The following is a 13482-nucleotide window of genomic DNA, read 5'->3' on the forward strand; positions in this document are numbered from 1 at the left end:
CACAGGAATACCTGTTTAATGACTCATTTTAGCACTGATGGTGAGTGACTTTGTTTTTTTTTAACCTATTGTTCAGCCACATCCCACGTGTGCCTGCTATCTGACGTGGACAACGCCTACTACTGATAACATTGTTCGTTTGTGTAAATAAATCGCCACCTGCAGAAACCCCTGGTAACAGTAGAGCAAAGTTAAATTCAACAAAACACAGAGACGAACGAGACAAACTATTCAAATAGATATGACAATAAAATGCCGTTCACGTACGCCTTCTTTAAAACCTATTATTATTCATTTAACAAAAAAGTGCAATTTGTATGAAGTTGTTAATGAAATGAAACTATCAAGTACGTGAATTTCTGGGAGACTTTCATTTATTCTGATCTAATTGTAAATTTTCAGCATTGTAAGTCATATATTTTACTAAACTGGGTCGTGCATATTTACATAAGCATAAGTTATCCTAAGTGTAGAGATGGCACATGGTCGGATATCAAAAATTGTCAGTGTCCAAACTAAAATACATGTACATTCAATGTTTAAACATTATCAATGAACCTTTGACTAGAAGACTACATGTATGTTGTTAAATCTCTATTTCTTTATTTATGCGCTTCAGACATCACTAAATGAAGGCAGCAATGGTGCTCTGGCATTTGGAAAGAAATATTCTATTCTGTTCTAAATGTGTTTGACTAAACGATACATAGTGTACAACAAATATTAATAGTTTATATCCAAATGCGTGAAACATATGGAAGAAGCTAACTTAATCACGTGATTATTTATTTATTTATCAACCACGTCATCACAAATCAAGCAGCGCCATTATAAAAACGTTATTTAGCTGAGATAAAATTTAAGTTCCGTTCAGACGATATTGAAGGTAAATGCACTGCGTAGATTATTGTACTAATAGTATGTTTAACAGGTGTTTACGTTATTTTTCTCGATGTTTTAAAGTGCTATGTACTCTGTTAGTACACGCAATATTATATGCGTATGCGCTTTATTTTAAGTATTCCTTATATTCTAGAATTTTTTATATCATAAAAACAATCAGACACTACCCTTGTTATTTCAGATTTGCAGATGTGATACCAGTACAGAATTTAGCATTAGTGTACCTGTAAAACCTCATGCTATCCTTCTTAAGGCGACATATGTATGTATATGAAATGGTTTTACTTTCTAATTTTTTTTATAAATGAGCAACCAACGTTTCATGGCCTTATGGGATTTCACTCGACCAACGTGGTTGGTGGGATGTGTGCTAATTTTATCAACAATTCCTTCGTTTAATGATCAACCATATTTTGTAACGAATATAATGACAATTTTTGTATTTATTCTATACAATTTTGGTAGTAATCAAACAATCCTTGATAAATTGAAATTGATTAATTAATTGTATTATTGTCTTTGATGAAACTGTAAAAATTGCCTCCGCCAAGGATATGTTTTTTGGTACCGTTGTCTGCCTTTTTGTTTGATTATTTGTATATCTGCTATCATGGGAGAAAAGTTTTGAGTAGGTTATGAAGTATCAGAAATTATCGGGAGGGGAATTACGTAACAATACAAAATATACAGAAGGTTGTTGTTTATTATTATTATTATCGTTATATTGAAAGCTCAATTTAATAAAGAGTGCCTCTATGCTAGCAAAAAGTTGTAGAATAGTTTTGATGAAATTTCAGAATCTGTCGGGAAAAGATAAAGCGACTAACGTTTGTTTTGCTTGTGCTTCATTAATAAGTTAATTGGTACATCAATTAAGATTGTTTGTCTGTTTGCAACATAATGCAAAACAACTATGACAGGATTTTGATTAATGGAAATTAATTAATGAGAAATGGGCAAGAATATGGTGACTGATTGATAAATTGATTGATAATAATGAGAATTGAAGTTGAGAATTAATGTATGTATTATTAATTCATAACGCTTTCTGAGTGTTTCTCTAGCTTATTATTGAACCACAAACTTATCTGTCGAATGTTAGCTGTGTTACACAAATACATTGTTTTCGATTTTCGCAAAGCAGCATGGGCAAGAACGGTAAAGAGAGACAAAATTCTACAAAAAACTCCCAAAATTTTGACAGAAAGCGCGCAAAACAAGGTGACTCATTTGGAGTTACGGATACTAAGCCTACGTCTAATAAAAAGGGGGAAAATACCAACCCGCCATTCAATAAACCCGAGTTAGCTGCGAGTGGCACAGATAGACCAAGTTCCTCTTTATTGGGGCCAAGTGTGGGAAATAGAAAAATGGGCAATAATGTACCACTGCCTTCATGTAAGTGTTATTTTTCTTTATTCCTTATTGTATTTATGTATATAAGTTCAAATAGCATTATATGCTGTGCTATCATTAACGTAACGTCATTTGTTAAACAGTTACATATTGCAGATGCTGCATATGGAAAAGTATGAATAGAAAAGCATTTTATAAGCAAGCAATTGTTATTTTAGTTTGGAGGACAGAGCCTGGGCTATGTAACAAAGGGAATACGTGTTTTATGAACTCAGCCATCCAAGCGTTGTTGTGCTGGTAAATGTGAATCTCTTTCTATCTCTGTTTTCTGTCTTGGCTGCGGCTATAAGTCTTTTTTTCCGTTTTTCGTGTTTTATCACAGACCTAGTCATGATTTGTTAACGAATCCTATATATGCAATATAGTTTCAATATACACTTTAATGTATATCGGATTAGCTAACGAACGGTATTGAAATTTGCGCACTAAGCGTGTTTATTTTGCCCTTAAAATGTACACGTGTTACGATAAGTGCAGTAGGCATAAGCCTATTTAAAACAGCGTAAGGTATTCTTATAACGAACGTTTAATTTTCCTGGATATTTCTACACTTTTTCATTTACTTTACCAAGGTATAGGGCCTATCATTTTTCATTAGATTTTTTTACTATTAAAGCTCGTGCGTTTTGACTTGCTAATGTGGTGCACGCTGTTGGAAATTTTGTGTCAAAGAACAACTCAGCTATAGGACTTGAATTTCCGATATATAGAGGAAACAACGTGGCCATACAGTTAGAGAGATAGAGAGATAGATAGACAAATGATTTATTCCAGTATGAGCAGAGAGTAAAAAAACAATCCCTGACTACACCAAGTATATTTATAATTTCTCTCTGATAAACCGATTACCAGATATGGGCGTGGGTACGCCTCTCCAAAGATATTCTACCGAACTAATATCTAAAGCAAAATTCTCCTCGTGTATGCAGGTTGCCATAGATATGGCAAGAACAAAAAATGTTCCGCTGTTTGAAACTCGACACAGATACATGTCCAAACATACAAAGGGATTCGGGATCAGCAGTGCTTCTCTACTGCAAAGCTGTGTGCTGCACACTCTTGACTTTTTTGTCAAAGAATAACTTAGCTAGTATATTTTTTATTTCCGATATATATACATGTATATATATATATATATATATGAAATAAAGCGGTCATAATATTTGGCCTAGACCAAATTAAAATCTGACCAGACAGGATTGAAGTCTCACTAGTTGGGATTGAAAGTTTCAATTAAAATTGTAGAAACATGTAGTGAATATCGTTGCAAAAATAGTAAAAGTACATAATATGCTGTGGTTTTAACCTTTTGATGACCATTAATTAGCAAAGTGAAGATTATAGGAGGCATGTTATTTAATTCATCGTAATCCATGACTGTTTTTGATATATCCTGAAAATTATGTTAATGGTTAGAGGTGGGCATACTAGTATATGATATTGAATTTTAAGCTTAGGTCCCATCAGATAAATCTTGTCAGGAAAACTTGAACCATATAAAGAAAGCTGGAATTTATTTTCGTCATCAGAATTAATTGTAGAACAGTAAAATTTGTTCACTATAGGTACATATCTGGGAAGCATAGTGGCTTGGGTCAAAGTTGTTAAAATGAACGGGCAAATATTTAACCAAATGGGTAGGTACTGGTGGTCAGCCCATATTTAGATAAAACATACTTTACCAAAATAACACGATTAAGACCTGGGTTTTTGTGTACGTGTGTTTTAACCACGCCCCTTGCAGAGTAAGGACGAGTTGAAGATAGCTTCGTGATTATCTAAGGCTGTCGCCTAAAAAAATAGTTGCCTTTAATATGAAAAGGCTAATAGTTAGAAATGTAGGTATCTCGCCAACGTTCTATAAGTTCTATAAGTATCTGTGTAATGAGGACATCATAAGGTGCCCGGAAACGACATTCAGTGATAAATGCGATCGAGGTGTGTCGCCTCTACTCGTAGACCGAAGTAGTCACGGCAGTGCAGTACCCCTGCCTGTTAAGGGGATGGGGGAAGAGGAAAGTTGGAATGTTTGTAGAGCACTTTTCACCCAACAAATGGCTTTCATCGGCTGCAAGTCCAGCTAGGGGAGGGAAGAAAAATTTAAAAAGGGAGATGACGCCTTTAGTCGGTAAACAAGGGTATCTCACCTTTGTTTGGTGATTTTTCAATAGTGTCTCGCCATTGTTAATGATATAAGTCATCTTGGCTTATCAAATTCTTGTCATGCTTAATCACTAGTGTCTTTTAAAACGATACGAGCTAGAGGGTTAACATTGAGCGTGTAAACGGTTAGGGAGTCAGTGGTCGAAAATGACATGTACCTTAATCAACCATTTAAACTCATTTACTAAATCAAAACTTTTACAGTGTCATACCTACCTCTAACAATTAAGATTATTTCCAGGATGTATTAAGAATATTCATGAAATATTGGACTGTTGTGAATTAAACATTATGCTTCCTATAATCTGAAATTTGACGGTTAAAGTTCACCAAAAGAAAAATAAAGCACGTAATGTATTTTTACCAATTTTATGATGATGTTTATATTTCTGCTGAAATATTTAAATTCCAACATAACTATGTCAAAATTTTATCTTGACCTGTCAGATTGTAATTATATATATATATATATATTGCAGAATTGTGTTAATTATAACGTTCAAATTACAGTCCTCCATTTGCTGCATACTTTAAAGAAAACAGTGCAATTGCCCTAGGAAATGGATCGCCTTCGATGTCATGCAGTTTCAAGTTTCTCGTTGAGCAAATGGTTTTGTCTAGGTATATACAGACTTGACATTTAATATGGAATATTTTTTCCTTTTCATTTTTCTTTTCTTTTATTTTATTTTTGCATTTCCGATTTATAGATGATTCAGGTTGTGTTGTTTTTTTAGCTTTTAATAACCTATGCAGTGTAAATGTGACGTCCATTCTTCAATTGCATTCACCTTATTTAGCAAACAAAGTGACTAGGCTGATTCTAAGTCACACAACAACAATTAAATCACCATATTTTCCAAATTACCGTCTGTGAGAGAGTTTAACGCTCCACAAAGGACGCTCTTATCAGTGTCTAGTCACAGCAATGATCAGTGATTCGTCCAGCCTCATCTGGCTGACACAAGTGCTCTAAATGACAGGGTTTTCATTCTGACAGGTTCCTTGGAGTTTGAATAGGCATCGATCGGAGCTTGGCCAATTTGGTTAATATTTGTTGTAAGACCAGTAGGCCGTTGATTCGGCGAGAACTGGCCAAGGGCAGATCCAGGATTATTTGAAGGGGGGGGGGGGGTATCCGCAGGTGCGAAGCCGAGCCCCCCACCCCCTCCCCGGGTGCCGTGGGGTTTGGGGCCCGCTGAAGGGCCGCGAAAATTTTGGGTATTTTAGAGGGCGAACGGTGCCATTTGGTAGCCTACGGTTTCGTACTATAAATCAGCTAGTCAAAACTCTAATTCCAACAGGGGAATATTAATGTGATATTTTTTTCAGAAACCTGACTACACATTCTTCTATTCACTTTCAATCCGCCACTGCTGGCTACCCATTGTATTACGGCTTGTCTAAAGGCTTCAGATCTGACGATCTTGGTGGCCGCGCCCTAGGCTCTGCAAGTAATCTGTAAATACAGGTGCTATGCATGGACAGATATTTTTATTTTATAAAGTGAAGTTTTTCTGCGGTGCCCTCTAGCAAATGGAAAGTCGTTGTTTTTTCAGAATTTGCCTATATTTGATCTGGTTCAGGTATCTATCGATTATATCCAATAAAGTTTTGGCACCAACGTAATATTCCACCCCAAATACAGATACTCCCCTGCTGCCAGTCGCTCTTGGAGTGACACTGCCTTAGTCATATGCTTCTTCGGAATGTCTGTGAACTCTAATTTGACCACCTTTGTGATACAGATCAAATCTGACCTTTGAAGTAAAAACCACTTTCCCTGTGATGTGCCCAGAAACCTTACTGGTTCCCATCTCACTGCAGAAATAGACGATGATGTTTTGCTGTTCACAGAGGGTTCCTCAGAGGTCGCCTGTTATAGTAACCTGCTTATACCAGTCTGGCAATTACATTGGGCCTTGAAAAGGCTTTTTGGTGACAATTTTCCCTTCTTTCTGAAGGGAACTCGTTGTCTGTTTATTTGTAGCATGAAAACCATAAGAACAATGGACCATGTTTCCCTGTGGTAAGTTCTGGATGCCTTGTGCGTGGCACCAGTCTAGTACTCCAGCCTGGGCCTACCTCTGTAAGACTGCATTCCCATCAACCCGTCGTACTAGCTTTATTGATCTTACTTTGCGGGGCTTCTCACGTAACATTCGCTTCTTGCATGCAGAATTTCAAACTCTACTGTGCAGGCGTTGCAAAAAATGAGACCTTTTTTACTGAACCATACTCCGCCATTGTTACACTTGGACCAGCCCAAGAAATCACCACACATTACGTAATGCAGCAGTGCTTCAGACAAGGCAGACAGTGATTGTTACTGACACACCTGACTACACATTCTTCTATTCACATATGTCACATGAGATACACTTTTTTGAAATAGATAATACATTTTGCCTTGATATACCTCTAGAACTAAAATATTCCATTTAAATGTCATATATGTGATGAAGTAACCAGAACTCAATCCATACTTTCGATCTGACAGACAACTTAGATGTTGCAGTTTTGACAGGGAGAGAATCTCTTTCTTGTTTTAACAGTGAGCGACAGATTACATTCTTTCAAATTAAAGTCATTATTGAATTTTCATTAATGCGTATATGAAACCAAATAACACACTCGTTTAATGCCCGATATGTGAACAAGTCCTGAGGTATACCTAATTCTTTTAAATTTGTAGCCACGCGGTAGATCCAGGCGACTTTTTCCGTACTCTCTGTCAAATATTCCCTGAATTTCGAAGCAGGCAGCAACAGGTTTGTATAGCCATGAATGTTCATTTCGAAACAACGATATTCAATGATCAAAAGACACAACACCCCATTTAAGTTTCCATGCCTATGTTCGTCTCCAACAAATTCGATAAATTAAGATACTTGTGTATTAAGACCAATGTATTAAAATTTTTGTGTAGCATGTATGATAACAAGCCAGGTCGTTTTTTATGTTGACAGTAACAGTATCAATATCACTGTATATTAATGTTTTTGGTTTTCTTAACGTGATTGATGCGAAGGCCATCACCATTTTAGGATTCACAAGATTTTACCCGGCTCCTATTGCAGCGACTTGACGAAGAATTACAATACCCTTCGTATGGTAACTATCATTTGGTTAAACAAGTAAATCAGTTAATGATATTTTATGCTAGAAACTTAAGTGAATAGATACAAAAAAGAACTTTTTCCTGCTCCTGTCCACTTGTAATTTAAATATAAAACTAATACCAAAACAATTACCTTTATTCGTTATGACTCTTGTACCTTAATTATCATGAACTTTACAGCTGATACAATAATACAGTAGGAAACAGAGCGTATATGTTAGAAATGATCTGTTTACGCATTTTATGACCATGGGTTTCAATTCCTCAGATGAATCCAGCCACCAGCTTCGTTATAAGAGTATCATTCACGACATTTTTGCTGGGAAGTTACGTAAGACAACTTCTTGTCAATGCCCTATCAATGTACGTAGATTGAAATCGCGTTATTCTAATATCTGCAGTCGAAAGTGGTTATATATATTCTATTAAAAGTTGGTCCAATTTTAAGTTAAATGTAAAGCATATTGTCTTGTCTACCAGTCGCTTGACATGTATCCCTTTATATAGTTAAGTTATTTATAATTTGTTCTGAACTAGTATGCGCCAGCCGTCGCAGAGACTTCAAATGATTTTTAAACCGAGAATAACTCATATCCTGAAACTATATAGATACATGCTTGTTAGACGAATAATCAATAAAACCTTCTCAGCAAGTAATGCTGTCTACTGGTTATACATATGTAGGTCTTAAATCACAGACTGGCATTCGTTAAAGAAAAAATACAGGAATTGGAGGTGGGGCAATCTTTTTAACCAAAAGTGTGTGTGTGCGTATATATATATATATATATATATATATATATATATATATATGCTATATATTATCCACCAAGGCAATTCCTCACCGGACGATCCCACCCCCGTCTCAAGAAAGAAAATACACTGCATAGGAATTATTTGAGGCATTTATATATTACTTAAACAATTTACAATTTATGAATATTTTTGTGAAATTTTAGGGACATAAAAATCTCCACTCTCGTTATTTTCATTGTAGAACCCGCAGGTTCATGAAGATCAAATACTTGAGCTGCCGTTGAGTGTATACGAAGATCAAGAGGCAAAGTTGAACCAGTAAGTTATTCCATTATTATCCCCCTTTAAAAAATAGTGCCATTGCCAAAGTAAACATGTATTTTATGTTCAAGGACCAGTTGCCGGATACAGTTGATTGAAATTAGAGATAGCGTTAATATAAATTGGGTGTAAAACCAGTTATCATTAGTGAACTTTCATATTTAAGATAAACAGGGGTTATTCTAAGTCTAAACATTACTAGTAATCATAATAACACTGGTCACTTCAAGTTGACGAGTGTTTCTTGGTAAAGAAGACAACATCAGGGCAATAGCATTTGCATATTAGTGAAAATATGAACACTTATAATTCCAGAAAAACTTCCCTAGAAGACGCTATACATAGTTTTTTTGTGAAAAAAACCCTCCAAGGCCAACACTGCAGGTGCGTAATTAGTGATATTATCACGTTTGCATTTGATTCGTGTCTGTGTGTGTGTGTGTGTGTGTGTGTGTGTGTGTCAGTATGACCATGTATGTATACCAATTACAGGCAGCTTATGGTTCTAAATCGGTCATGACAATGACAGCTAATACTTCTAAATTATCAAAGTACAATTTACAAATTAAATTTCACTGTGTTTCGTTTCTTTAACGTTTTGTCAAATACATTTCTTTTCAGATGCGGTTTTGAAACCGTGAAAACCGAGATTATTCACCTTCCAGAGGTAAGGATAAGATCTTGTACGTTTGGTTTGATATAGATATAAACTATTTGATACTTAATTAGTTATTTTGGTCTCACATTTTTTTACATAGATCTTTTTACTGGGAAGTAGGATACTTGGTAATTAGCCTTGTGTTTGGGAAAAGCGGCGGGTTCCTGAAACACCTCTTTGGAGTTTGTCATATACGGTAGTAGTATCACGGCAGGTAATATTAATCATTCAGTCAGCAAAGCCTCTTGAATTTGATTGAAATGCAAACTTATATTTCCACATTATCTTCACATTTCACATCATAGATCAATACAGATCTATGCGTCTATGTTTTACCCTTCTTAATGTTTCACTGTCGGTAGTCTCGCCTTGACGGTGACAATGTACTTTGGATGGATGTCAAAAAAAAAAAAAAGAAAAAAAAAAAAAAGAAAAATCAGGATAGGAAAGAGTGTCTCGTCTCGTCTGGCCCAAAGAGCTGTTGCTGCATGCTGTTTTCATAAATTGTAAAAAGGTGAAAGATACAAGCAAATAATAAATAAATAAAAGGTAAATTTCAAATTGGTAGATTCGGTACCCCTTGAGGCCTCATGGTATGCCTTACCGTGAGTCGGTGCTATGAAGAAATATTAAGGATGTGTTGAATCTACATGTAACACTGGACTAACAATTTTTATTAAATTGACGGCATTGCATCTTCCTCTGTGAGACTCGAACCGGTGTGACCGGAATAAGGGGCCATTACAAATAATGCCAGTACAAATAGTTCCACAGACTAACTGTGCGTATATTAAAAGTTTGAATGAAATCCGTGCATTTACAGGTAGCCACTGAAGTTCTATATAAATATTTTAATATAAAACAGCTATCAGAAAATTCCCACCGCAAAATGAAATAACCCTCTGATGAATACAAATTTTAACTCAAGTGTATAATAAGTACTGTGTAACTTTGATTCAAACGTTTCACCATGGATCCATCGACCATAAGAAGATACGATGGCGCTTATGCAACAGGGACGCGTCAACCAATAAAGCCTCTCTTACAACCCGTCGTGCGTACTTAGAGATCGTGCGTCCTCGGAGTTCTCGTCAGACGTAGCGTTGTCGCAGGATGAAAATTAAATCGCAGCGGACGAAGTAGTAAGTACTTTATGAGTAGGTGTGTCGTGCTCTAAACGTGGGGCCCGCAAGTGGTCTGTACGCCTTTTTTTGGAAGTAGGAAGAAGTAAGGAGCACGTACGATCTGTACTCGTGTCGCACACAGTGAGTGAGATAATCATACGTGTATTGCAAGTGAAGCGTACGTTTTCAGAAACCGTACTTACGAAGTAAGAGAAACGTAAGAGAAACGTAATAAGCACGGAAGTGGAACGCACGGATAATCAAAATAATATAAAAGGGAGCACCGAGTCTCTTCATCATTCACTGCTTTGGCTTCCAAAAAGGCACTACCAAGAAGGATGCGCCATCGACTTCTACAGCTGCTAATGCTAGAGGAGGCCGAAGATCGTGACGCAATGCTGGCAATGGTTGCTCGGGATCGCCTGTACCTTTATCCTGCTGGGCACGTGCGTCGTCTTAGTGTGACGCACTTCACAGGTATGGTAGTAGTACTCGCCACGCACTTTGGAAGTAAGATAAACGCACGGAGGAAGTGCGCTCACCCCCCTTTTTGTTAACACGTACATTGAAAGCAAGTTAAACTGGGGCCGTAGCGATAGTCCGAAGGTTCAATAGTCCGAAGGTTCATTGGTCCGAAGGTTCAATGGTCCGAATGTGCATTGAAGGTTCATTGGTCCGAAGGTTCGATAGTCCGAAGGTGCATTGGTCCGAAGGTTCATTAGTCCGAAGGTTCGATAGTCCGAATGTAGGCCCGCTGTATAAGTGTATAGTGAATTACATGTACAGGGGCGGATCCAAGATTATTTGAAGGGGGTCCGCGGATGCAAAGCCCCCACCCCCCTTGGCGTAAAGGGCCCCGAAAATTGTTGGTGTCTCATAATGACCACCTATTTATCTAGAGACAGATCTGTGAATATCTGTAAAAAATCTATCAGTCGCCCTGGTAGAGGGTTTAAAAGTTAGGTCTGCACGGGCAAAAATAACGTCAATACTAGCATATTACATTAGTTAGGCTACCAAAAAAAAAAAAAAAAAAAAAAAAAAAAAAAAAAAAAAAAAAAAACAGATCTTGATGTTTTTCATGGGATTGGAAGTTGACGATATTTAACTGCAAAGGTTTATTTTGTAAAATCAAATGGAAATTTTCTCACGAGTCACGAGTGTATCTACTTTTTGCATAGTACGTTTTTCTTCGTTTAAATGAATTTGTTACAAAGACAGCATTTTTGATGTTGTTCATCAGATTAGAAGTTTAACTGTTTTAGAATATTTCAACATGTTCAAACTGCCTTCTCACTTGTATTTTACGTTTCATAAATAAATAAATGAATAAATAGGCCCACCGGGTTGATATGGCGTTGCCACATTTCTTTTTCAGATTATAAACGTTTCAGCACCTTCAGTATTGCTGGGGAAGTAAATCTATTGAGACGTGTATATCGGGACGAATATTTTATTAGGACGTTTATCTATATGGCGGACCCCAAAATCGCACGTCTCACTTGCGAGATCTACGAGATGCCAGTATGAAATGCCACGTACGGCCTAGACACTTACGATTTTAGATATTTTTCAAAAGCTTAGACAAAATCATAGAGGATACAGAGGATGTAAATCCTCCCATTTTTGCATGATATTGCACAGCCATTGCCTTCCTCTGCAAGGAATTTTCCTAAAAAGGGATATACGCGTAGTACATGGGCACGTTCAGGCTTCGCAAGGAGAAGGGGGTTTAGAGGGGGTTCTGACTCCGCCCCCTTCGGTTTCTGAAAAGAAACCACACTGATATGTCCCTCTTGACCGTACCAAATGGCACCGTTCGCTCTCTTAAATACCCAAAATGTCGAATCCCATTTAAACGGGGGGAGGGGGGGGGTCAGCTTTGCATCCGCGGACACCCCCTCCCTCTTTAAATGTTCAGGATCCGCCATTGGGAAGACAAATGCACCCGAGGCTTTTAATTTAAGAGAAAGCATTATGAACATGATATAATGTTACGGCTAATAACCGCAATCGGTCTCTAGAAAAACGGGACTCTCCCGCAATCCAAAAAATTTCGTAATTGAAACACCCGGTTTTTTCTTTTGAAAATAATCAGTTTGCGCTTAAAGGTAGCCTTGATGGAGCGTAAAACCACTTTTATCAGTTTCTTATACAATTCAAAAATAATAGCACAGGCCATTCGATTAAATGTCATTATAGGCGTCCTCTCATTTTATGCGTTCCAATCTTTATTCAATATTTCATGTGAAACATGTATGGTGTTCATGAGTTGGAAAGGGTAGCCATTGCATATCCCCAAACTTCCCCACATTGTAAAGAGTAGTTTACGGAAACAATACGACCTAGGCCTATATGGATAATTTTCACGTGCGTTTCGGTCGCACTCAAAACGAAATGATAAAGATTCTAGAAGCTGAGTTCACACGAAAGTTAATCACCCCCTAGCAGCTCCAGGATTGCTAATCTGATTGCATACAGTGAGAATCCTGGTGGAGTTGGATCAATCTACGTAGAATGATAGTTTCGTTGGGAACGCACCCTTAGATTCCGTTTGTAATTATAATTCTTAAAATCGAAGAACATCTTAAAATGTTTCGGACTATCGAACCTTCGGACTAATGAACCTTCGGACTATCGAACCTTCGGACTAATGAACCTTCGGACCAATGGACCTTTAATTTTCGGACTAATGAACCTTCGGACCAATGAACCTTTTTGTTGAAAATCTGATGAAAAATTTACGAATTTTCGGACCAATGAACCTTCGGACCAATGAACCTTCGGACTATCGAGACGCCCCCAGTTAAACTTACGAGTCTCTTGCGTGGTAAGTAGGCCTACGTCTTCTTGGTAAAATACCCCGTAATTTCTGCATGCTTTACCTGCGTTACACGCACGCCTAGCGCACTTACTCAGTACTTTTGTCTTGCGTGCTACGAGCGTGCTCCAGGCGTTCTAATTGTCGCAGACAGGTCGTAGCGAAAAACTGGCCGGCCAGTTTTCGGGCTGCGTGCTTT

General features: G+C 37.3%; 1 protein-coding gene across 1 annotated transcript in view; it reads left to right on the forward strand.

The window, feature by feature from the left end:
• The first annotated feature begins 832 nt into the window (after positions 1–832).
• LOC147762592 (ubiquitin carboxyl-terminal hydrolase 20-like) overlaps positions 833–13482 on the forward strand; it is a 30205-nt gene continuing 17555 nt past the window's right edge. The window contains exons 1-11 of the mRNA XM_087011483.1: positions 833–886; positions 1085–1165; positions 2048–2301; positions 2478–2556; positions 4993–5103; positions 7178–7253; positions 7530–7596; positions 7872–7966; positions 8601–8677; positions 8996–9064; positions 9302–9347. Of these exons, the coding sequence (XP_086867609.1) occupies positions 1140–1165; positions 2048–2301; positions 2478–2556; positions 4993–5103; positions 7178–7253; positions 7530–7596; positions 7872–7966; positions 8601–8677; positions 8996–9064; positions 9302–9347 (900 nt within the window). The 5' untranslated portion in view covers positions 833–886; positions 1085–1139. The remainder of the gene's footprint in view (positions 887–1084; positions 1166–2047; positions 2302–2477; positions 2557–4992; positions 5104–7177; positions 7254–7529; positions 7597–7871; positions 7967–8600; positions 8678–8995; positions 9065–9301; positions 9348–13482) is intronic.

Source organism: Lingula anatina, chromosome 4 (assembly GCF_051362555.1).
Source record: "Lingula anatina isolate TDL-2025a chromosome 4, LinAna3.0, whole genome shotgun sequence".
Classification (NCBI taxonomy): Eukaryota; Metazoa; Brachiopoda; class Lingulata; order Lingulida; family Lingulidae; genus Lingula; species Lingula anatina.